This window comes from Solenopsis invicta, chromosome 10 (genome assembly GCF_016802725.1).
Source record: "Solenopsis invicta isolate M01_SB chromosome 10, UNIL_Sinv_3.0, whole genome shotgun sequence".
Lineage (NCBI taxonomy): Eukaryota > Metazoa > Arthropoda > Insecta > Hymenoptera > Formicidae > Solenopsis > Solenopsis invicta.
The window spans coordinates 19,327,007-19,354,118 of NC_052673.1; the positions used below are offsets into that span (position 1 = coordinate 19,327,007).

Consider the following 27,112-nt stretch of genomic DNA (forward strand, 5'->3'; position numbering starts at 1 on the left):
CGGGTTTGGATATCGCAAAGATAGGATAAGATTTTTATCCGGTATATTGTAATAAATTGTAATTGCTCTTCTTTATTACCGTATCTTTTTTCAATTGTTTTTTTTCGTTTTCCCCCACATACACAACACATCGCGAGGATGCGGGCGAGCCGCGTCGATCTATTTGCGTTTATGCGTTTAGATATACTATTTGGTGAGAAAAATAAGACCGGTCATTCTAGTGATCGTCATGTCGCATCTCGCTTCAAATTGTTTCGAACGAATAGAGTCGACAGAAGAAATCTATTATAAGAGCGTAATTAATTCTAACGTTTTAAATTTAACTAAAAATTAAATCATTCACTTTTATACGATATAAAAACTTTATTCAATTAATTTCAAATCTAATTTACTATGCCGCCTTTGATTTAATGTCAAATTGTTTTAAATCTCACAAAACTATGCTCAGAATTTCTTTTCTGTTAACTTAAATTGAATTAGATTTTATTTAAGATTTGTGTCTGAAATTTGATGCAATATTTAATTTATTTAACATGAAAATTTGAAAGAATTTTAATGAATTGCGAAATAAATTTCTTTTGTAAATTACAAGAAAAGACACGGAAGTGCAGTACTCTGAAATTGTCAAGTAATCAACTATTCAATTATTAATGGGCTAATAAGAGTAACCGTGGTTGTTGGTGGTTGGTGCGTAGAATTAACAATTTTATTAATTTAAAAACGGACGTTTCGACGCAATTATATACGTTATATAAGAAAGCAAACGTATGTAACGGCGCTCAAGAGAGAAGGAAATGTAGCTGAAGATAACTCTTCGAAGCTGAGTCGAAACGTTTGTTTTTAAATTAATAAAATTGTTAATTCTACGCACCAACCACCAACAACGCGGTTACTCTTATTAGCCTATTAATAGTTGATTACTTTTTTTGTAAAAACCTGAAAGACTGTGAAAAAAAATACAAACTTACTACTGTCTATACATTTTCTTTTGTGCCCTTTGTGCACGAACAACAGTTTGTTACTTAATGGCCGCTTAAACTCATATAAATTTTTAAGATTTATTGTCAATAATTAAGCATGTAAGTCACGCAACGCACAATATTGAAACACAATATTTATCAAATTTTCACTATATTCCAATTGTTTAGCAAGAAAACAGACACACATGTTATCGACAAAATTCGATTTCTCGTCGGACGGACGGGCAATTTATTTGCGGCCGAAACTCTATTTTCAGGGCATCGCCAGTTTCATTGCCCTCTCGTCGGAGTACAACATCTGTGTCGCAGTCAGCGAAAAGATCTTGAGAAATGCCAAGACCGAGGACTTTGATAGAATAATCGAACGACTGAGCTCGAAACATAACGCCAGGGGAGTCATAATATTCGTCGACGAGGATAACATAAGGTAAGATTAATCTCGAATACGCTTTCGTTGCTTTATGTTTTAAATAGAGGTTGTCACTGCATAAAATATACGATATAAGATAGCATTACAAAAAGCGCGATTGTTGAAATCTGTCTTGCATGAAAAATGCGGTGTACTCGCTGTATTTATTTTCTTTTCTACCCCACACATAGAGTAGAAAAATGAAATTACTCGACTGAGAGAGAAATGTTTTTTATTCTTACTACCACGGTGCTTTCACGGTCTATATTGGGCAAAAAACGTGCTTCTCAAACATGGAAACAAATTATAGTTTCTGTGTAACTTATTTTTTATTAAATAACATTTTTTATTAAATAACGTTTTCTCATTGAACTAAGAAAGCATATATTTAACCCAAAATATGGGAAAAAGTGCGCGCGCGCGCGCACACACACACACACACACACACACACACACACACACACACACGGGCGCATGCATGCATGTACGTAATTGAAATGTGAAATTTGTATAAATTTTTTTGACATAAAAAATCATTTAATAAATACATTTAGATTTTTTTATGTGTAATATTTTTTTATCTCACTTGCATATAATTCAGAAATTACTATAGTTCGCTTTGCAAGCATAAGCTAGAAAAATGTGGACACGTCGAAGTAAAAAATATCTGTGTGTTTAAAGTATTATTTTTTAAAACAATTAATGTCGCACTTTACGAGCGGTTTGACATCGATAATATATTTGAGCCACTGTAACGCGATAAAATTCGTTTCAAACTTCTATCCGTTCAAATCTGATACATAGTGACGTAATATGAGCGAATAATGTAGAACGTGTAATTTCCGATTATCCTAAGACCTAATGTGATGTCGGCAGAAACAATATTGAATTAGGAAGTCGACGGGCGCAATTAGGAACGACCGCTTAAACGCACGTGCGTTCATTGCATTTGTGTGTGTTCTAAGCTAATTATAGCTATTAAATGTTATGACAAAATGTCCGGCATTAAACGTACCTTATTTGTCTTTTGCATATTAAACATTGTGAGAAAACATTGTGCGGGTATGGACGGGTGTCGAAACGAGACAGAAAGGATTTTAAATTTTCTATTACGTAGAGAAAATGTTATGGTTTAGTGAAAGAGGAACCACATCAAAGCGATTGTGTTTTCTTTTTTCCATATTACCATTATCAGATTAAACAGATTTTTTTTCTTTTCCAGAATAATGTTTCTTAAAATGAAATAGGGGGATAAAATTTGACGCTCGCGTCTATTCGTTTAAAGAATATTAAAGCGCTAGATTTTTGAAAACGATATGCATTTCAACGGCGTTAAAAGCGGATCGGGGCGTAACCGAGCGGACGAGATAACAGGGCGGCGATTAATCTCGCATTCTATAAAGTCGATACTCGCCAGCTTTTAGGGCCAGGCAAAGGAGCGAAATGAAGGCGAACCTATGGCTGACTCGCTTGCTCTACTAATTCAAAATTCTGGCTATACAATTTGTTTGAAAAGAGAAAACATCCCCTCGTTACGTAGCTCCATTAAAGCCATAGCGTTAAAATTACCGTTAAAATTAGTTAGGCAATAAATAATGGGAATTACTTTTTGATGTATTTTTTACTATTAATAGCTTATTTTCTTCCTAGAGAGAGATTGCAAGTAAAATATATTACTTGAAAATTCATTATCTTAAAAGATTTCATAATATTAGCAATGGTAGTATAAATAATATGATTGTTATTTATTAGATATTACTTTTATTTACAATTACGTACAATTATATTTGTACGCTTTTTAAATACGTACGTCATATAATATATGCGTTATAGAATTATAAGTTTGTATTGTGAGTTTCAAATAATGACCTAAAGAAGTGATCAATGTGATTTCCTGCGGGAGCGACACGAGCGACGCCTAGTTTTGTGATGTGTATCACATATAATATTATACATACTCGTACATACTGAAGTTGCATATAATATTTTTTAATAAAACTGTGTATTTATTTAATTAAACAGATGGACGGATCGCGCGCGCTTGGAACGTTTGGATCGTTTCGTACTATTGTTACTAAACTTGTATATTTAAGTAAAAATACTTAATCTTTTACTAAAAATTTATTTCGCGCACCTTCTTGCTATTAATAACGAAATAATTATCAAAGCGATGAAATAAAACAGTCAAGTGTAAAATTAATCATCAAACACAAAGTTCAGTGAATATCAGTGAAAAACCGCATTATTAATCATTTATAATTATACATAGTGATGGGAACACAATGCGTGCCTCGTATTCGCGTACGCGCGCGTGCATCGCATTTCAATCGAAATCCCTTATGAGCTATCGTTCAAATCTCGACGGAAAATTATTCATTATGGAGACAACTACGGTCTAATCTAAAGCAACGTTTAATTGCAAATTTTAATTGTATAATTATACGAGCGTTGCTGATATTTCATATTTTTTTTCCGTCTATTAAAATGCACTTTACGCTTGAACTTTTTCTCACAAAATCCTCGCTTTTCCCCTAGAAGGGGATTTTGCCCTATATTTATTTGATCGTAAGATGTATATTCTAACATGGAATGTTATTCGAAAGTTTCTCGTAGTGCTGAAAATGGTCGCCGAAGGTGACCAAGTTCTCGACGATACCGAATGTCGCTTGGAATGTCGAGCAAATATTGGAAAGCAAGCAAAACGCGAGAGGAACCGTGTCTCGAAGAGTCGAAAACTAAACATAACGGTTTGCCTCAATGTGTACGAACTGCGATCGGGCCTTTTTGCGTCGTGTATTTTTGCTGGGACAAGCAGCCTGCTCGATTCAGTTGCTTTAACAATAGATGGCTAAAGAGAAAAAAAATCATACAGCCAACATTATATCACGCACGAAAAACTTTCACTATCGTGTTCATTATATTTTAGCTAAATGAAATTTTATTTTTCAAGCCAAAGCTTTATTAGATTGAGTTTAGCACTCGAATGATTCGCATTTACCTAGCAACAATAACAAATTACATCATATTTTACTACTATAGAATTATTGTAATTAGATACTGCTTCCTCTGATCGTTAAATACTGTGCATTTAAAAATTTTTTACATAGTTTTGTTTTTTTACATAGACGCATACATGAAAAGCCAGTTTTATGCAGAAAACCTCGTAGCAATTAATTTAGATAGTTGTAATCAGAGTTCCATTTGTAATTCATTTTTATGTTATTGTATATTTCCATATAGTAAAACAATAACATACAACATTCTCACATCTTTTTAAAATTAAAACTTGCTCTAAAGGAAGACGTATAATCATGTTGTATGTAGTTAATTTGAAGTAAACGATAAAAATAATAAATATGAATTGTTGAAGCAAATCTTCCAGAAATGCAATTTTTTGCTATATTATCATCTTGGACCTTCGTCACATTTGCAAAATGCATAATATAAACGCGTATTGCGAACAGAAAGTTTTCCGCTGGATATCTTAAGTAATATACATATGTATGTACAACTATTGCAAAGTAGAATCTAGAAAATTTCCAGTGACTTGCAACTTTCCATCGCTTGATGTAGTTTCACTTTTCGCATCCATAAAGATAAGTTATGACATACTCGTATATTCATTTTATTCAATAAACCTAAAGCAGCTGCAACGGGCAAAGCATCGATAACTTTTGAATTGAGAAGTGATGAAAGATTTTAAAATCTTTTTCTGTCTCTAAGAATTATTTTTTGCTTATCTCTATCTATTTCTCTCCCTCTCAAGAGAGAAAATTGTTACCTCTTTTAAAATATAACAAAATATCCATTTTATCTACAAGCAACACATACTCATGTTTCACTTTTGTTTCAAGACATAGCGTTTTTCTTTTTTCTCGGCATTGTTATTAATCCTCGTGAGACTTTCGTGAATTTTTCACGCATTTGTCTCGCGAAATTTTCTGATGATTTTAAGATCTGAAAGAAAAACTCAGTGTCGAGATTTTGTGTTTTGAGAAACATGCAACTAGCGTGTTTTTCTGTTGTAAAAAAAAATAAATAAATGTAAAACAACTTGATACTCATCGTGCAATCCATGGTTGCTTTCAACACAAAGAAACCAGCGCCGAATTAAATGTCGAGCAGCTGCAACGGGCAGTTGCAAGAATGCATTTCTCACCTACGTCGATAACAGAGAAATAATGGAGATCTCACTGCTTATACGGTATGCAAGAAACATTTATGATAAAACGTACCAAGCTCTTGCAGTTGACATAGAAAAATGCAGTTGATTAATAAAATAAATTATTTTTTATTAAGAAAAAGAAACAAAATTGAATAGACTTTGAAAAGGAAAATAAATACAAAACAAATTTATTTTTCTATACTCATTATATATAATATTTACAGAGAATATATTTTTAATTTATTTCTAATTTAATATTAACAAATGTTAGAAAATCAATATAAAAATTTAATACATACTTGAAACGTTTACGTCTGTATACGTAGAAAGAAAAAAAATTAGTTTTATATATATATATATTTTTTTTTTTTAGAGAATCTTTATTGTTGTCGTATGTCAATGCAATTATAACATTTCGGTTATTTTTTTTTTTTTTTATATATGTAACTGTATACAATAGATTCGAATAATTTTGTGTCTGAGCACTCTGCACTGTAAAAAAAATTCTGTTAATTTACATATAATAGATGTAAAAGTTACACGATTAATTCTGTAAATATAAAAAAATCATGTAATTCCACCAAAAAATATGCAGATTTGCTTTTATTGAGTAAATATATCTTATTTTATACGAATAATTACGTACAAGATATTTAAATATTATATGTAATTATCTAAAATTTTGTAACATAACGTAATACAACAATATTTTATATATCGTTGTGAAATATAATGCGATCAACGTTTACTGTGTATACGTGAAAACTCTGCCCATTTAATATCACTATACGTGGGCACAGTAAGTAGTCATTCTATTGTTTACAATATGTATAATAGAGAGAAAATATTTAAATATATAATAAGTAATACAATTGCAAAACGTATTGTTACCTTATCATTTCTATAACTTTCCATACACGTTGTAAATTTATTTGTACAATCTGCTTAATTACAAATTACAACATTTATCTTAGCTTTATATGTTGCAAATTCACAAATGCAACGTGGAAATTTACAACTATTTAGTAATTTTTCATCTATTGCATTATAGTGGATAATTTTGAGAAAATTTTTTTACAGTGTGAGCACAATTTTTAAATGTATTGAAAATGCTGTACTGAGAATTACATTTTCCAACAGTCGTCATTACTTATACTGGTAACTTTCTGGAAAATTTTTACTCAACATGTAGATACATATTCGCATATCAAGCATCTCGGAAGCACGTTAACAGACAGTGTTTGAAACTTTAATGGATCGTACAAATTTAGTACAACAGTAACTGTACGAAGAGGCTGTGTGGATGTCTCGTGTATCTTCTATAAACACAGATATATTTGTGATTTTCCCCAAAGGAAAAAAAAACAACAAATTTGTTAAAAATTTAGATGAAAATAGTTAGATAAAGTTAGATAAAGTATTGTTTTATAATAAACTTTTATTAAAGATTTGATATGATAAAATAAAATATTTTTCAAGTTATTTTTGCAGAAAAATTAAGATCTTACATCGTTAAACTATTAATGTGATAGTTTTCTTTGAAACATACTTTATATGAAAGTACATTCATCTTATTTTTTAAATAATCGTATCTTTACTTAGGTATCATATATCAATAGCGAATAATTTATCTGACTTGGCAGATCGGACATATTAATTAAAACGCGCGCGTTTTGAGAGAAATGATGATCATTTTTACTCCATTTTCTTTGGACATCAATATTTTAACAAAATTGCTGCGCGTGCTTTTTTTCCTTCTTGATATCTGTGACGTACCAGACATACAGTTCTTTTCTTTCACTTAATTTTTCTCTTTCGTAAATGTCGATGTTGCGAAATTACTCAGCTCACTCTTCTTTTTCGCGGCTGCGCCCGATCGAGTGACGTAAATGCAAGTAAATGCGAACGAAGCGCGAAGAAGCGTAGGCGATTCTCGACTCGACTCGACTCGACTCGACTCGACTCGACTCGACTCGACTCGACTCGACTCGACTCGATTCGGCTCAACTCTACTCGATTCGACTCGATTTGACTCGAATCAGCTTATAACCGCTTCAGCAACGAATCGCGAAATGTTCGCCGACGTGCTCTTCCCGTGCCATGACGTAAGTCCGTCGAAATTGTGATGTACTGGCTTTTCTCGCCAGTTACTCTCCATTTGCCTAGCTGCACGAGACTCACGGATAATCGCATCTTACGTGTATTCCGCATGTCAGTTCAAAGACGACATATTTCAACCCTGGTCCGCGTCGCGCACAGGGATTTGCTCCTTGTGAAACTTCCGATTAACGCTAAATGCCGAGACTTGCACGCTCGCCAACTTTCCTCGTTGCAAACACAGACGAGTCGTGATTAGTTTCTCCACGAGCAACGCGACCAAGTAAAGCAAGATTGCTACGCAAAGAATTAACGCAGGTATCTGCGGCGATCTGCTTGCTTTCAAGTTGAACGTCGAAATCTCTCATTGCTCCTACTTTGCTTAATTTCAAGGACTCGCTCTATTGTTTCGCTTGTATTATAAAAAATATATCCATTTATTTATTTATTTTTTTTTTTTTGTATAATTTGCATCTCATATACGTGATTACGAAAAACAAATACTAGAGGAGCTCGCTTGAAAAGAATAGTAATTATTTTCTTAAAAAAATACAAAGTTTTTCTGCGATTGCTCTTTAAAATCGACAAAAAAGCATAGGTAATTTGTTACTCAATTTTTTTTATTCGTGTTCTTATTACGAGCGTAATTCTCTTTTTTAAATTATTTTTATTCTATTTTATAATGGCACACGTGACATTTATTCGATTTATCACTCACATTCTGAACGGTTCACTTGGTGACATGCGGTGTGTTGCACTGGTTGCACATGTGCATCATGTTGCTCGAGCGAAAATTTGTCCTAATCGATCAGAACTTGATTCACCCGCCGGATGCATTCCCCCCTTGGAAGGGTGAAAAGGATTTCCGGCCGGCATTGCCGACGCACGAAGCTTCAAGATTTCTCTCTCTCTCTCTCTCTCTCTCTCTCTCTCTCTCTCTCTCTCTCTCTACACACACACACACACAAGAATATAAAATCTTGAAAGAATTGTTTGTTTAAAATTATCAAGTTCTTTCAAGATTTGATATTCTAGCTTAGATATGAAACAATAAATTGTTGATATGATATTAACTTTTTTCTGTGTTATCTATCTATCTACTCATCTATCTATGTATCTATTCATCTATCTATTTATCTCGCCCGTTACCCGATTGATGTATCGAACGGAAATTTTTTCCCTTCTCGAAAGAAGCGCTCGACTGTCTATTTAAAGCGGCGGGGCTTTATTGCGCATTCAAGAGGAAACGATACATTATCGAACAACCACCTAGCATATACCTTGGAGCCGCCCTACCGGGCGCTACGGTGTTTCCGCGAGCAATGAAATTTTTGGCGAGCCACCAAAAGCGTAAAAGAAACATTGGCGTCGATGTTAAAAAAACCTGGGAAATGTTTTCCTGCACGTAAGCTGCGTTATTCCCAGCCACCATACCTATCACGTCAATAAAGAGAAGGTCGTTTACTCTTTAAAGGTTTTTTTTTCTATTATGGTAACTTAACTCGATGAAAGAATAAAAACCTTTTCATTGAGAGAGATTATGGGTAGAACCCAAAGTAAAAAACAAAAAAAAACACCAAACCAAAAGTTAAAATTTTTTATTAGCCACGATTTCAATCTAATTTTCCAAAGCAGAATTATTTTGAAATTTTATCTTTTTATTGTACATGTAATTTTTTTCAACAAAGTTGAAACTAGTTTATTTTATATTTTCTCAAAACTTAGATGTTAAATTTTTATAATATTATATAAATATCACACACACACACACACACACACACACACACACACGCACGCACGCACGCACACGCGCGCGCGCGCACACACGCACGCACCCACGCACGCACGCACGCACCCACCCTATTTTAAAATAATCTTTGTTTCTTTAGCGTATAGATTTTTTAAAATAAGTTTATCTGCTTTTTGATAAAAATTTAATAATCAATTCTTTCATAATTTAAAAAGAGTTTATATTATATATTTTTATATAAAAATAAATTTTAATCATTTTTCTACATGAGCTCAGTTTTGAAATATAAAATTGTAAAAATAAAATAATATATGAGCATTATGAGCTCATAAGATTATAAAAGACTATCAGCCAAGCTGGATATTAAGGCTTGTTTATCTAATTTCAAAGTTGAAAATAAATACACATGTAATAAGTATAAACTAAGAAAATATGTATATATAACTGGAATCGTTTCGATCTCTAATAAGGTAATCTTTAGTGTTCAATTATGAAACATTTGTTATGTATACAAATTTCTATAAACTTGTTATTGTTTAATTTGTCAGTAAAAAAAACGCATTTGCTCTGTCATTGATATGATAATAATATCTACATAGCCGTATAAAATTATAATATTTTTATTACAAAAATTTGTTGTATTAATATTAGAAGCTTGTAAGTAGTATAAAGCACAAGTCGTAAAGTAAATAAAACTTACAAACGGTATTGAATATTAAAAGCAGTATTAAATATGAGAGAACGGCTTATTATTACTGAAAGCCAGTTATTACTGAAAGAAAGAACAATAAACAAAATAGAAAGAATTTTAATTTTAAAGAACTTGTGGTTACAACCGATCTACAGACTGCGGAATGGCAATTGACATTTCTTTTAATCAACTTATCAATATATAACTGCAAAATATAAACTATCTAGTGACTCCGTCTAGTATTTTTAAAAGATCCATTTTACTTATAAAATAATTTTCTAAACGCGACATTTGTCACTACTATCTGTACATTATATACGAATGGTACATTCTTCTATCATAAAAATTTCGGATGTAGTTTCAAGAGGTATTTTCAAAGGTATTTTCCGATTTGTTGCCGACATAGCAATATAGTACAAGTAGTACAGTATAGCTGGACCTTCCTGTGCAATTCCCTCGAAACTGGTCAAACTTTCAACCAAAAGTGGGAAGCTCTGTTGTACATTTCTCGCTTCTTTCCTTTTATTCTTTCTCAGATGAAACAACAGAAGCAGACGTAGAAATGGATAGTTACATTCTTGGTAGCGATTGGAATCCATGACCTCGATATATCGTGATGAGATCGATCGCCGGGCGGTTTCCTTACCCTTATGTTTGCTTTATACCACTTTGCTTTATACCACAACATGTCGCCAACTTTCACGAGTAGATCTCCCATATCTTGCGAGTAAACACAACATTGAAACATCTAGTTACTACCGCGATATGAATTTATTCTGTGAATAAAATGTCTATTTACTAATAAGAATACTCGATCGTGTACGCTGTACTCGTATTTAAATTTGCTGCATTTGTTGACTGCGTATATGATACATTAGCTGATTTAAATGATCAGCTATGTCAATCCCGAAATGTATTGCATTTTTTTTCTTTGCATTAAACAAGTATAAAATGATGAAGTGCTTTTGATACTATAGCGCTTACAAGTCTTCAAATTTTCCATTTATATATGTAATTGTACAAATACATAGTTACATATAAATAGACTATAAATCAGGATGTACCGTGTCACCGTTGATTGGGTCACGTGTTGGATTAAAAAAAAGTTATCGTATAGTCGAATTTCGATTTTTTACAACACAAGAAAGTTGTTTAATTGAATTCTAGTTTGGGCCTTCGGTGTTATTTTCTGTAGTGTGCTCGAAGGGATTTTCGGTTACTTTTTTCGACGGTTAATCTTCTTAGGTAAAAACGGGGTGCGAGGCGAGCGGAAAAGAGGCTTACACGCGACAAAGTGCATAGAGATGAAGAAAGTAGAAACGTGGGAAAGAGAAAGCTGGCGACCTAAATTAAGAATTTAAATAAGTATCTCTACGCAATTCTCTCGCATGTAGTGCGCGAGTTCATGACGCGAAGAATACGAGATATGACCTAGCATTGGTCTGTTTCGATCACGACTTAAGATTGGAGTATTTTAATCGAGAAGAGAATTTTTCACAATTACATTTATATTTGAAAAATTCTCTTTTTGAGAATTCTCTTTGAGAAAAACTCTAGTGTGTGTGTGCGTGCGTGCGTGTGTGTGTGTGTGTGTGTGTGTGTGTGTGTGTGTGTGTGCGTGCGTGCGTGTGTGTGTGTGTGTGTGTGTGTGTGTGTGTGTGTGTGTGTGTGTGTGTGTGTGTGCGTGTGCGCGCGCGCGCGCGCGCGCGCGATATATAATATTATCTTTATCTCCGCATGCAGATGACGTCTCATTATGTTATGTTTTAAAACTATTCAACCGTTTTATGTTACGTAATGATATAATTGTACAGAAAGTAAAGAATAAAAACTTTGAAATTTCAATTGCTCAACTAGATTGCTTTGATAATTAAATTAACTTTATATATAATATGTATCTTAAAATGCTTTCTAAATGAACGTCTTTCTTCTAAGTAATGAAATTTGGAGAAACTGTAATTAAGCTATGAAATATTATCACGGTTACCTAACTACCCTTATAGCACTAAATCATCCAGATCCAGCTTTCAGCAGTACTATAGCTTAATTGTACTAACTAAGGTTCGTATATAAATTTAATGCTAGATTTCACTTGCAACGCGAGATAACGTTGCACATGATCTTCATACGAGATAAATAAAATCACAGATGTGAGAGAGAGGGGGGAGGGGGGTGGAGGAGACTGTATTTTGCTGTAAATTTGCATTGTAAATGAATTATCATCTTTTTTATTACTTTCATTTATTACGTTTCACTTAACATCTTTTATATTTCTTATGTTTTCTATATAAAAATTATATCTACGAAATTACAAGTATTGCTAAACATTTTCTCCAATTTTTTACATTATATATAAATCTTATTTTACATATGTAAAAATTTATTTAGTTACAAACGTGATATTACTAATTCTTATTCAACTTAGAGCTGTTATGACTGAAAAAATAATTTGGCGCGCAGTTTGACAAATTTGAACAAAACGCATAATTTATAAAATCACACGAATAAATATAAGCACTAAGATCTAGCTACGACCGTTGAAGGCGTTCTTGTTTAATTTGTGTTGTCACATTATCGATTGAATTGTTCTCTACTAAAAATTTATTATAAATCTGGAAGGAGGACAGTGAAAAATGAATACGCTTTCGCACTTACGATTGAAAAAAGACTGTTCGAACCGAGAGACATCGCGTGCTCTCTCTGATTTGACAAAACTGAAGAAAGCAAAATTATGAAAGAAATTAATTTAACACGAAGCAAGGCAGCGAGCAACTCTCGTGCAATAATCGATGCGTCTGAAAGTCTCGCTGTTAACAATGATGAACGCAGTGAAGCGAGCGAGGGGGTATGACGCGCGACATTTCGAAAAAGACGAAGAAATTGCACAAGTTGACGTAAATACGCGAACGAGCGACGCTGTTTTTCCGAGCTCACGAGAATTACGAGATAACGATCGGTCGCAGATTCCCGCTGTTGGTCCATTGCATCGGCGCGGCGCGGCGTGGCGCGGCGTCGGCGTCAGAGTCGGCGTCGTTCCACGTCGAACACGATGTCTCCCGGTTGCTTACGATCCCCAGCTTGATCCTCGTGAGGCAAATAATTGACTTCTGGGCCGGGTTTCCCGACGCCGGAGAAAAGCCATTACCGGAACGATTCGATTTCCATGGACTGATAAGTTGATATCGATCTGCGGCTCGGTATTCTGCGGAGCGCGCTTCTCTCCCGTCGATATCTTTCCGGATTAACGCGATTGAATCCTATCGCGGTTCCCTACGGAACTCAACTTGACGTTGTAATACGAGAACTCATCCTTTCGACGATTTTCTTATTGCCACGATCGAGTTAAGTCGAGTACTGACCAAGTTAGTCTTGTCGACTGTTTGATAAAGGAACAATTGTGTCTCTCTCTCTCTCTCTCTCTCTCTCTCTCTTTCTCTCTCTCTCTCTCTCATGTCGGAAAATTAAAATAACGCCATATTTCTAATTACAATTTGATACGTGATACTTTTGTATACGCGTCAAGACAGTTTTCTCTTGAAATCAACTGTACCTTCGGTTGCAAACACAACTCTTCCTGATCAGAAAAATAATATTACAGAATTAAATTGACAAATCAATTTAATATTACCGATGCTAACTAGCATCTAGTAATAAGATTCTGAATCAATATCTTTCGTGCACTTGTCACAATACGACTGATATTCATAGTCGATTCTTATATTTAAAATTGTCTCAAGTACTACTGGCTTGAAATAAGATTCATCGTACCACCGACTCGTGAATCACTCTGATCTTCTCTACATTGTCAGTAGAATAGATTAATAAAGTGAGAAATGTATTAGAGTAAATACTACGAATCAATTTCCTCAACACAATACACACAATCTGTCTACTAATATAAGTTAAATAGTGCAAATTTTTGATTATTTATAAATTATAAATTAAGTCTTGCTTTTTGTTGTTAGCATATCACGAGTCAATAATTCATTGAAATCAAACACTTATTAGTAATAAGCATGCTTGCATTAATTTAAGTAGAAATAAAGTTTGAATATTTATACAATTTATAACAAATATCGATGCTTCTTTAATTATATTGCACTTATATTGCACTCTCCCTTCAATTGCATCGTTCTTACTAAATGATGAGATATCCTTTTAATTAGATGCATAGAACCATAAACGTACCCGCGTAAAAGAGTACATGTATTAACAATAAAGAGTAGAAAAAAAATATAATACATGTATCGCTACATTTTCAAGAAATTTGAATTACGTGAGAAACATAAGCCGATAAGGAGAGTGTAACGGGGAACAATATCTCGTTAGTAAGGACTAATGAATGTTGTTGATTTAGTTAAGCGATCGCAGGGATAGAAGATCCTATTGTACTTGTGGTGGGTTAATGATAGTCTCGCTCATCATTGCTCATAATTCACATCTATCCTTATCACTCGGCTTATCTTATTACAGGAAACTGCTTCAGGCAACAGTAAGGGCCAATCGCACGGGCCATTTCATGTGGGTGGGTAGCGATTCATGGGGCGCTAAAGTTCACCCCGTCCGGGATCAGGAATTCGCGGCGGAAGGTGCTATCACCATCCTCCCCTATAGGAACGCCCTCAAAGGTAAAAGACCTTGCCACGTGCTTGCGATAATATCTCCTATCTACAACCGACTTAATTAGAAGAACGTTTACTCTCCGCTGAGTTAATCTTTGTAATCGAGGATTAATATAATAAAACGCAATTTAAAATCAATTAAAATCATTTCTCTAAGGAATAAAATTTGGAAGAAGAAACACAGATACATTAAAGTAATAGAATATAGAATTGTAGAATATTGATTCAAAGTACTAATTTACTCATTTACTTAATTTCTATGACATATGACGTATATATTTGTTTAAATTATTTCATTTTGCTGACTCTTTAATCTTTAACGCTTTTGTGATACGCTTTAGTGAGCCACAACTGAAATTCCTTGTTACCGTAGTTGCTTACTGTGCAACTTTGTTGCCGCAGTAGCGATAGCGTTCCAACTTTAGCTCGACGTTCATTAATCTCACATGACAAGTGAGTAATATTTTCCGCTTCCGATTATGTCGTATCATTTCTGACTCGCGGGTTAGAATTTGCAGACCAAACGAATGAACGCCATGGGTGGCACACGTCTCTCTTTCACGCCAAATAATAATTAAACACAGAAATGTCGAATTCTAGTTGGGCCAAATTATCGAAAATTATGGCCTACCAACAAGTACCAACGAGTGATGATGAAGGCCATCGTTAGGACGTTGATTAATTTTATTAATTATTAGTCTTGAAAAAGGGGATACAACTGATGATTTTCCCGATTGCTCCAATTGTCATCAACCCTTGCGCTATAATTTTCTGAAATTATGCAAACTTTAGAATAAGTGGACCACTTGGAAGGGTAAGCACTAATCTTACCCTTTCAAGGTAAGAAATATTAGTGAGTAGATATAAAAAACTGCTATTTCGAAATTTCGTTGTTTTCTTACAAAGAAACTCTCTCGTAACTCATCACTCAAATCTTATTTATATATTCAGTCACAACTGAAACATCTAAATTAAAACATTACGATGCGGTTCCGATAAATTTTCAAAATTTCAATGAAAAATAAATCTATTTCAAGTTAGTTGGTCTATTTCTGGAATAAAATGTTGTTATTTCAATTTCATCGCAGCTATAAAGAACGCGAAAGGTTTCTCTGGCAAAAAGCATGATATATCGCAGCCATCGAACCTTAATGAACGATTCGATTGTAACAAGTGCGGTTCAATTCTGATGTTGTAGATTTCGACGAGTACTATTTGAAATTGCGGCCAAGAATGGGCGACGAGTGCGGCGGACAGACAGAGAACAATGTTCCCCATAAGTTGGAAGGCAAGATAGTAAACTGCCGGAATATTTGGTTTCGAGAATTCTGGTCGCAGCATCACAAGTGCACTTTCAGCGCGAACGCGTCGAGCGACGTGACACGCTGCACCGGTGTAGAAAACCTCGCCGATTACGAAGAGGAGGGCTTGGTGCCTTTTGTCGGTAACGTATGGATTTATCCTGTCGTTATATTGACACGTTTCACCGAATGCCTATTTTACTCTTGTGTCACACAGAGGGAAAGGTGTATGACAGTAACCATGTCGATTCACGTCGATTCACGTCGATTCGCGTCGATGTGTGGATTCCTTGGAAAAATGTATAAATAAAATTGTTAATTTGAGTATAGGGGAAAAAAAAAACAAAAATATTGAAAATTGTTTTTCAACATTGTTTTTTTATTTCTTTATTTGAATTTTCAAATCTACAATTTGTAAAATTCAATATTTGAATTAACCTGATACAGATTGTAGATCGAGTTTTCGATTTTTGTGAAAGAGATTATCCGTTTTCAGAGAATTAACACTAATTGGCAATTAATAATTTAAAGCTTTTAATTTTGATGGAAAAATCAATCTAACTTTTCATTCACTGTCATGACAAATAAATTACCATATCAGTTATACTTAATTCCATCGTAACAAAAAGAAAAAAGAAGAAAAAAATAACGTATGATTGAATCTTTTCATTCATGTCATGACGGTTAATTAATTGCGAAAGTACGAATCGGAACACTTTGCAGACAGGGGACACTTTGCGATCGTTTATATCCTGAAGTGCGAAGGAAATGATTGGTGCGGAAGAAAGAGCGGAGAGCAAGACGAGCGGAAAGATAGTTATCGGTGAGAAGAAGAGTGAAAGGGAGAGGAAGTATTCTCGGCAACCCTCCAACTTTTCATCACCCTTCGACCATTTTTCTAGTCCAAAAACAGAAAAAGGAAAAACTTGATCGTCTCCGTCTTCGATCGTAATTCCGACGATATATGAGTGACATTCGCGTCACATTGAAGTGAAATAACTGTACGCCTCATCGATTATTTGCCGCACTGATTTTCTTTTGTCCATAACCGATCTCGCATTTTACAAATTATCCAATCTATTTTCCGCTGTAAATGTAGTCGGCGGCGAAAGCGATTCGATTGACACGTCTCTTCGTCTCTTCTTATATTCTCGCGAATTGTAAGAATTTTGAAAGTGAATACAATATAATAAATCTTAAAAGCATGTATACATACATACATACATACATACATAAATACACACACACACACACACATATAGTATATATATACTACTATATATACTACATAGTATATAACTATGTATTGACACAGTATGTTTTATTTTTATTTATTTTAATTAATAACTAATACATCTCTCTAGTTTCAATTAATTTTTTATATTTCTTTCTTCGAAGAGTGGATATTTATGCTGAATTGAAAGATACGTTTTACGCATAAATAAATATAATTTATAAATCCATGTTTATAAATTTAAAAACAGTAGAAGAAGAGAAAGTAGAAAAAGATAAAATTCTGAAGAGAAACATAAATTTCACACAATTAATTCCAGGTCGCTATCGTCTGTCCGTAAGCATTCGCCAGTGTTCGCAATTAACTGCAGCTGGCTGTACTCCGTGATCCATTAGATTGCGTACCTTCCGATGGATGAGATCGAATAAACTTTCGCGACAAACTTTTGCGGAGTGAAGCCACGACAAATGGAAAAGAAGAAAACGTGGCGGTGAACCGAGCGAAGCAATTTTCTCCAGCTATGGTTTTTGCATTAACAAACACGTTCGCTGGCGTGTGAAAAGTTGCACGAAATCAACCGTCACGTTTTCCTGAATCCTGCTCTTTCCCTTCCTCTTTCCTTTCTTATATTATACATACATACATATATATTTATACATACATTTATACATATATGCTTACGAGATAAATGATGGGGGATCTTGTTGAGCGCAAAGCGATCGAAAACTCTTTATTATGTTCGAGTGCATTACGACGGCAGATGTTGTAAATCTCATCTCATTAGCTGTCACGAAACTACTGTCTTTTTCCGCAAGCAACAATTAATTTACGCTTGACCTTGGAATATAAATAAATAATGGTAGCATTCGTTATCGCGCGTTACGCGAAATCTTCAAGATGGATCAAACTATAAAATTTGTCTGATTGTGCCAAGTAAATTAGGCTCGAATGGATATCTTAACGAATGAGATGTAAAAGCGAAACAGTATGGATATTCTCTTATTTGACATCTAGAAAAGTCTAGTTCTCTCTATTTTTTACAAGAGAATTTCTAATACAAATGAGAAATACTCAACTTTTCTATGCCAAGTTTCTCTTTCATGCTTTATGCACGTTGGACGATGACTTTTTAACACTCTTATTATAAATTATTTACAAAAGTAAATTTTCTCCTTTGGAAACAGCTGTATTTAATAAAATTATAACACATCTGATGATATCTATTTATTTAAGAAGCCGTCATGTACACATACTAAATAGATATTGTAATACGCGCGTTATAGTGTTTAATGGAACATTGTTGAAACTGGATATTTTCATATTATTTGCAGTGGATGCAGTTTACGCCATGGCACACGGTGTTCATAACGTTATCGAGGAAGAATGCGTAAATAATTTGGGTACGTCGCATTATCTTTGCGAATCGCTCGTACCAGCGCCGGACGGTCCACGACTTCTCCAACACATTCGCAATGTCACTTTCATTGGTGAGTTATGTATGTAAAGTTTTTCAAAACATCTCTTCCTTTAACTCTCAAGCAAAATTTCAAAGGAAGGCTGTCTAAGGAACGTGTATACACAATAATTTTACTTGAAATTTCAAGTTGCTTCTTTTATTAAGGATTTTAAGTGTCGTAGAAGGATATTTTCATAATATGCGTTTGTTTTGCACGAAAGAGAATTGATTAATCGGTAAAATATTTGTTAACGTTTTCCACTTTCACATAGCGAATATGAAAAAAGGAGCTGTTAAATTGAGAGAGGCTCGGACAAATCGATCAATTATATCCATGAGAATTCCGCGTACGCCGAGCAGGCAACTGCGTCATCCCGCATGAAGCGATCTATCTCAGTGACGTCAGAGGGTGGTAATCTCGACGCCTCATCGATATTGCAATTAAAGCACTTTCCCCGGATTTAACGGCACGTAACACTTTCACATCGGTGAACTCTGCGACACAATTAAGACTGTTCCTCGTTCCACTATCAAATCGCAATACGGGATCATACTGCGATAATCGCCGCGCGGTCGTTCCTCGATCGCCCGAGATTTATTCTAGCTCACTACCATATATTGCATGCATTGCATAACGTTTTCACAAACTTACCTTTCTTTCTTCCCCAGTTCGTCCAATAATTTCATAATACCGCCAACTCATCTTTCAATCCTACGCTCTTATACCTTTGTTCGCTTTTAATCCCTGAGGCATTTGTGCCCCCCTCGGAATGTTCGTTCGTATTAGAATATACGTACATTACGTACCTCCTATTTATTAGCAGGTCAAATGTGGGATAATCATTAAGATAAACTATAGAATAGCTGAAATCTATATACATTCTCAGTATTACACGTTTAATCTTCATTTAATCCATATTTGGATATTGGTACTCGTACTTTTTGCGTCAAGTTTTCATTCAACGAACGTACAAATACTGAATTATTTGAATGAAATTGGAAGGCATCAGTTAATTTGATAAATACATAACAGTCGTGAGAAATCTGCCTTTTGATTATTCAATGGTGAGCTTTACAATTTTTATTGCAAAATTCTAATGCTTGAGTATTAAAGATAAATATTAGCGCTGTAGTTTTTTTTTTAATTCAATGTAAATTTTATAAAAGATATTCTCTCTAGTGCAAAAATTTTAACACACAGGCATTTATTTATTTATTTATTTATTTATTTATTTATTTACTCTGTAAACATTCTTGGAACTAATCTTTTTAAACAAATCTTTTGATATATGTAATAATAATTTTCAATTTACTAAAGAAATTTAATTTAATTTATTGGAAAATTAATTTGTGAATGCAATAATGGGAATAAAAATATCAATTACTGCAACTGGTACAGTTTTATTCGATAGTACTTAATTATTTTCTTTACAGCACGGTATGCAATGTACGTGTCAATTCAACATGCACCAAATGCCACGCACATAGTCTCAAATAAAGACAATGAACTTTGTTTTTATATTTGTAAATTGTTTTCGATAATTGGATTTTGCGAAAGGAAACTTTATAGCGAAACTGTAAGCTCTGAAAAGAGTTGGTTTGGTTGAAACTTGGGCGTTATTTGGCTCTCTTTCTCTCTCTGTATACGTATATATACATATATATTCCTCGTCCTCAGTTGTTCAACATTCGGAAGGAAAAGCTATGCATCTCAAATACTTTCATTTCTTCCCGTAATATTTTCGCAGATAAACTGGCAATAAACTCTACCACGAGTTACGAGAACGAAAAACTCCACTCGATATTATCTTTTTTTCCCATTGTTTTTTCTTTCTTTCTTTCTTTCTTTTGACTCTTGATTATTGTACTTTATTTACTTGGTCTATTACAGATAAATATTTTTACGGGGATAAGGAAAAATGAATTTTTAACAAATATTAATGAAAAAAAAATTCTATACGTGCGTCCGTAAAATAGTTGTTCCCTTATTCGCGAATTAAAAATATGATCAAAAGCCAAGATTATTCAGATAATATGAAATGAATAATTCACCGCTACGCGCTCCTAAGCTTTGTTTAATTACTTGAAAAAACGAAAACTCTTCGTCTGAGTAACGAAAATAGCTTGTCGCTCGGATCATTCAATTCGCGGTTTAAATTGTGAATTTTCGTAACGTTCTTATTGACGATAACTCGCTTCAAGCGAAACGTAATTTCTCAACATAGCCGATACGCTAGTCTCGTCGCAACGATAATGATAACGATAACTTGACAGAAACGCCGCAAACTTGTTTGAGCGTTTCGCCGACGAGCTCTTGCAATACAAATCTGAGGCGCTTACGTGCGCGGAATAACAATGTACATGTATTTTCCTTTGTCAAACTTATTTACTAGCCCTGACAATCCTGCACCTGTTTGCACCCAGTTATATTCATATACTCTGATGTTGCGAGAAACGAATAAACCTCCGGGTGAATTTCATCGTACTAAACGCGCTTCGTTGCTTTTATTGCCGTAGGTTTCCCTTTGTTAGGGAAAATTACAATAATAACAATAACTTAATGGACCAGCGAGAAGTATTCTCTTTCATGCATTCCTGTTAGTTTTGATGAGATGGCTAATAGCTTTATCCAATAAACGATATGTGAGATATCCCGTTTCTCTTTCTCTATCTAACACATTTGTCCATAATTTTACCATTATTATTATATAAGAACTCAACAATTTATGTAAATTCCATATAATATCACTTTCAATTATGATTATCTTGACAATTCAAATCATCTTGTAATGCTTGAAACAATTAAAACAATCAAGTATAAAAAATATAGAGATACTCCAAAGTTATTTATTGCTGAAACATTACAGCAATATTTTTTAACGTTTGTGCAATGTTGTACTGTATGAGCAGTGAGAGAGAGAGAGAGAGAGAGAGAGAGAGAGAGAGGCCTTAAAATAAGAGTGTTTAATTCAACCCAGAAACAGCAAAATTTCAGGTTTGCACAACGTTAAAGATGATGGCGAGAAAATATATTGCTAACGTTATTGTCATGGCTTTTATAATCTTTTCTTCGCGTCTTACCACCACAACTGCGTTCATGCTTCGCGATTTTTTACCCTCATAGCTACTCGTAATTTTGTCCGCCCTCGCGTACGAAATCTTCCATTTCTTTTCGACACTACCAGTATAATATATTTATTTGTATTCACGGTCTTTTTTTATTTTACCTATTTTTCTCATTCGTGGTCTTAGAGATAACACTTTGTATACATTCTGTATATCCGCCTGTGCCTGTCAGTTTGCGTTGTCGGCGTCGAATTATTACGACGCCGACGAGGGCGGAGAGATAACCGAGAAAAGCGGATAGACCCTAACAAGGACGAAAAGAAGCTGCGCGCGCTGGTCCTTCTTTTGGTAGTGTTCTATAAATAAACCGTAATCCACGTGTAAAATGGCTGGTATAAATTTCACAGATTGAACGTCTAAACTAGCTTCGATCTCACATCCACAAACGTTTGCTTATTCCTAGACCTTTGACCATATTATTCACAGTATTATTTCGTGTTTTATTTTCCATTTTTTTTTTTTTTTTTTTTTTACACTTCTCACTTATTATATAACAACTTTAATTTATTTTAGTTTATTTTTTAATGACTTAGATATCCGAAATTACTTCTTTGGTTTTTCTCAAACTACTTTAAGGATAGATTTTTTTCCCTATCTTTTCTTTGTTAATTTCAACTTTTTGTTGTTATTACTACCTCCGTTAACAAAGTATTATTTCTACAGCATTTTATTACAGCCGCAATAATGTTTGAGAATGTGCAACTGAAATTAACAGTAACATTAATTAAAAGATGTGTAATGAATCTTTAAAAATTTTAAATGTAATTAAACCCTATATTTCCTATAGTTACGTAAATATTATTATTGTGTTTAAATTAGCAAAAGTAACATTTTATTTTGTTTTAGGTCGCCAAAACACGGAAATTAAGTTTAACTCTGACGGGGATGCCTACGGATTTTACAACATCTATCAATATCAAAGAAAGGACGAGGGTCGTTTCGATTACACTCTCATCGGCACGTGGAGGGAAGAGTAAGTGAACTTGAAAAAGCGACCTTCGATTCGAATGGAAGGTTGCACAAACTGTCACCTTTAACCCTCTTTTACTTCACGTAGTATTTTATTGTAATCCAGTTAAAAATTTATGTGACTTTTGGTCCCATGTGTTTCTAAGGATTTGAATGTTTGATAAGATACTTTATAAATTACAATGTATTTGTCACAATTATTTTGCACACACTGTTTATATTTTATATTTGTGTTTGAAATATCTATCTATCTATCTATCTATCTATCTATATATATATATATATATATATATATATATATATATATATATATTGCAGGATTGATTTTATCCAATCCTAAAGGCAATAATGAAATTTGTATTATTCATTGATTAGCTAAAAGATTACATCTATATAATTATTTGCGAATACGATATTTTCTCAAAATAATTTGAATTTAATTAACAATTTGTTGCAATTTTCTTGTAAAATAAAGGAATATATTTGAAAAATGAAGAAATACAAAAAGTTCTATGTATTATACAAAAAGTATACAAGACTGAGTATTCAAATACTTGGAAGTAATCAGTTTACGATTCGTGTATTTTTAGTATTTTCTTGCAGAATTCTTTAAAAAAAATTGGTTTTGTTGGCATAACATCTCCTTTGGACAGTGCCTTCAATGTAACAATTCACCGATGAAATCACTATAGCGTCCGAATTGCTAATTAAAGGTTAATTTACTCTCTCAGGCTCTCTCTGGACATCAATATGACACGATGGGCGACCGGAGTCGGCATGCTTCACATTCCACCTAGTATGTGCAGCGATAACTGCCCGATGGGACACGTCCGCAATTTTGTAGTAAGTGCACATTGCAAAGTCTGAGGATAACCAGAACCGCTGAGTGCTATGCGGTTCTATTAGCTGATAGAATGTTCACGAAAGATCTATCGATCCGTCGAATAATGAAAGAACAAGAGATTAAAGCGAATAATAGCGAGTACTAAACGAGATAATGGAGGATGCATGAAATAATAAATTGAGATTTTTTACAAATAAATATTAATACGACTTTAACATGATATTATATTTTAATACAGTATAATTTAATATCATTTCCTTATCAGCTTTCGCAGGCATAAGGCATTTACCAAATTTAGCGGCGAGTTAAGCGTTAACCAATTTAGTGGTTAGTGGTTAAATGGAATGGGAATCGGTATATTAACTAATAAGCATTAACCAATTTCGAATAGCACCTTTTAATTCCTATTACATTTCAACTGTTGCACCAAACTTTGTTTATAGTTTATCTCTAATTTTATCAACTCGGTTTTAGAATTAACGCAAATTCTTAAAATGCTATTCTAATATTATTTCTCAACGAAATATATTATTTCATCATAGAAACGTACAAAGGGCGTTCGCGCGCGCGCGCACGTACGTACACGTGTACTCAATATATTATTTAACTCTTAAATACATCACTGACAATGAGTCTGGGAGACTACGAAATTTCGATCGCTGTACGAAGAAGGAATGAGATAGAAGGTTCGAGTCAGGGAGAAGGGGGGAGTTAGAAGTCTCCCCTATCGATCGCTACGTTGACCAGCTTCAGAGCTCAACTAGAATTCAAACGGCAAAGAAGTAAAATTTTTTGTCATCATATTCTCATTGTTACATAATTATATTTGTTTTTTAAAGAATAACAGTGTCATAATTTTTTCTTAAATGTATCACTCTTTAGCTTTAAAACGCCGTATTATTAAGTTCTTAAATGTTTTTTATTGCAAAGATATGATTTAATTGATAAAAAAATTGATTTTTTATAAATCTTTATTTTCACTTAATGATTTTTTTCTAATAACTTTACAATAGATCATTTTTCAGCAATGCCGTTTATTCAATCACGTTTCTGAGATTCTGAACTTTCACATAAAAAAAAAAAAAAAAAACGGTTGAAAATTATTGATTGAAATCAAAATTATGACCTCTTAAAGGTGCATGGATCTATCAGACTCGTGTCTTATGTTTTAACGTTGGCGTCGAATGTGCTGTGTTTAAGGATTAATAATCTCCTCTCTATATCTTTCTCTTTTTCTTATATTACATTATAACTGATATGTATTGGCTGTAGTTTATCTTTTATATTGCGAGAGCGTTTAGAATACATCAAGGATAAAATATAAAACTTATTAATTGAATTTGCTTCAATATAACGAAACTAATAACTAATTGTGACGTTACTCCAGCAATAATTTAGCTTGTCTTACGCGATTTGTATAATTAAATTTTGACTCGCACATTTTGACTGAAATTCCACGAGGATGGATTATCCGACTGTACAATTGTCACAGACTCTCGTGATATGCGAATTGCGTTTAATAAAGTGAACGCAGACCATCTTCTCATGCCTCTCTTCTTATGAAACAAGTAACCAAGGAGAGCAAGTGGTAATATACAGGTTTGATGCATATTAAATGTAAAATGAATTTATAGGAATCTATGAGCATTACATAATTTTGTAATTACATAATAGTTATGAAAAGATTTACTTTTTAAACGACATCAAAATTCTACATACTTACTTTTCTTTCTCATTTCTTTCATCCTCTTTCTGTTTCCAACTAATATGTTTACTCTAATTTTTTTGCAGTGTTTTGCATTAAAATTACATTTCACGAATTTATCGTGCATTATTAGTCTTATTTTGAATATCTAGTTTAATTAATTTAGAGATTAAATTTGTAAATCTGTATTATCAGAATATATGTATGTACATCTAGCTGTATTCGTAAAGCACAGCGACACCTTCTAGTTAGTGCTTAGATCTCTTGGGATCTAACTCATTTCACTCACGTGAGTGAGATATATCCCGGAATATGGCATATGAATGTTTAAAGTGTCTTGTTTAATGTTTCATCACCGAGAGTTAACGATACACGCATCCAACTTTCTTCTCAAATCGCCAACAGTTTGCTCCATAACATCAATAATTGGTTGCTCCTCTTCATTGATATTGAACAAACGAGAAATACTCGATACTGTGATGAATTGCCCTAGCTAAAGACATTATCGAGTCTCTCGTTATGGGCACGATGTCTAATTAGGGCTCACAATCAGACTTTCTTTAAAAATGTTAAGAGAACTCGCCAAATGATTTCTTGCTCATTTTTCTCTACCAAACGCAATCTATTATATACTAATTAAAATAATGAAATATTACTGTTCGTGCAAGCAATTTGTACAAAAAGTCAAATAAGTTAGGTTGTGAAAATATCATTAAAATATGATTTTTATTATTTCCATTTTTGCTTATACTGCATTATTATGCCTATTATGCTCTCTGTATTATTGCATAGCATTTGTTACAATCGCTATTTTATAAAACTTGGACTTGGGGAACAATTCACAGAGCTTCAATCCAATTATTCTCATTTACACTTCTTAGAGTATTTCTACAAGAGGAACGAGAACGAAAGCATTCACTTCATTTTATTCGTATCTACCATCTTCTTTACCTTTAAACTTTGATTTCGCTTGTAAATAACAGAAATTTTCAGTAAGCTTGACTTACATTTTCTCTTAATCTAAGCTCTTTAACTTTTTTTTTCTTTTCTACCTAGTGTCGCAGCTGACTTGACTGAACTATTTTTGTGCAATTTACTTTCAGATTTCTAGACGATCATCCGCAGCCTTAATCGACGAACCATATGCTCTTCATATTATTCACTTTTCTTCTTATACTCTCCTCCACATATACCTTTCACATTATCACCTTGCACACACAGGATTCTCGCAGGATTTTCAACATTGTCAAGTTATTTTCAAGCTTTCTTTTATAAATAGTTTTATAGGAAAATTTTTTTGGGAAACTTTTTCTAAAATTTCCTAAAATCTGTCTTTTGCTATCCGTACGTAAACTGGCTCTTTGAATCACAATTAATTTATAAATAATACGTATAAACTTATAATTAAGAAAAGAGACAGTAATCGAAATGATAGAATATTAATGAATATTAAATAATCTGTCTGCATTGCGAAAGATATTATTCAAAATAGAAACTTTATTATGTTTAAATTTTTATGAAATTTTCTATAAAGTTATTAGAATTATTTCAGTCAAACGTTTCACGATAATCGACATGTGCAAAATTATTTTGTTAATTACTGGATCTAAATGAACATTACACGCTTGTATAATAAGCTTAAAATATACTATCCATTGCATTTTTTGTGTGAGCCTTATATTGCGCAAACGAAAGAGAAGTACAAACAAACGCTCCCAGAGCGTTAAGCGATTCGTCAAGCGTGACTTAATTAAACAATTAAT

The 27,112-nt window shown here is 33.4% G+C and overlaps 1 protein-coding gene across 8 annotated transcripts in view; it reads left to right on the forward strand.

The window, feature by feature from the left end:
- The window catches only part of LOC105197884 (metabotropic glutamate receptor 8), a 112,704-nt gene that overhangs the window by 70,767 nt on the left and 14,825 nt on the right, over positions 1 to 27,112 (forward strand). For all 8 annotated transcript variants that reach the window (XM_039454224.1, XM_039454223.1, XM_039454222.1 and 5 more), the window contains 6 exons: positions 1,238 to 1,407; positions 14,566 to 14,720; positions 15,913 to 16,158; positions 18,581 to 18,736; positions 22,678 to 22,804; positions 23,532 to 23,643. In XM_039454224.1, the coding sequence (XP_039310158.1) occupies positions 1,238 to 1,407; positions 14,566 to 14,720; positions 15,913 to 16,158; positions 18,581 to 18,736; positions 22,678 to 22,804; positions 23,532 to 23,643 (966 nt within the window). The remainder of the gene's footprint in view (positions 1 to 1,237; positions 1,408 to 14,565; positions 14,721 to 15,912; positions 16,159 to 18,580; positions 18,737 to 22,677; positions 22,805 to 23,531; positions 23,644 to 27,112) is intronic.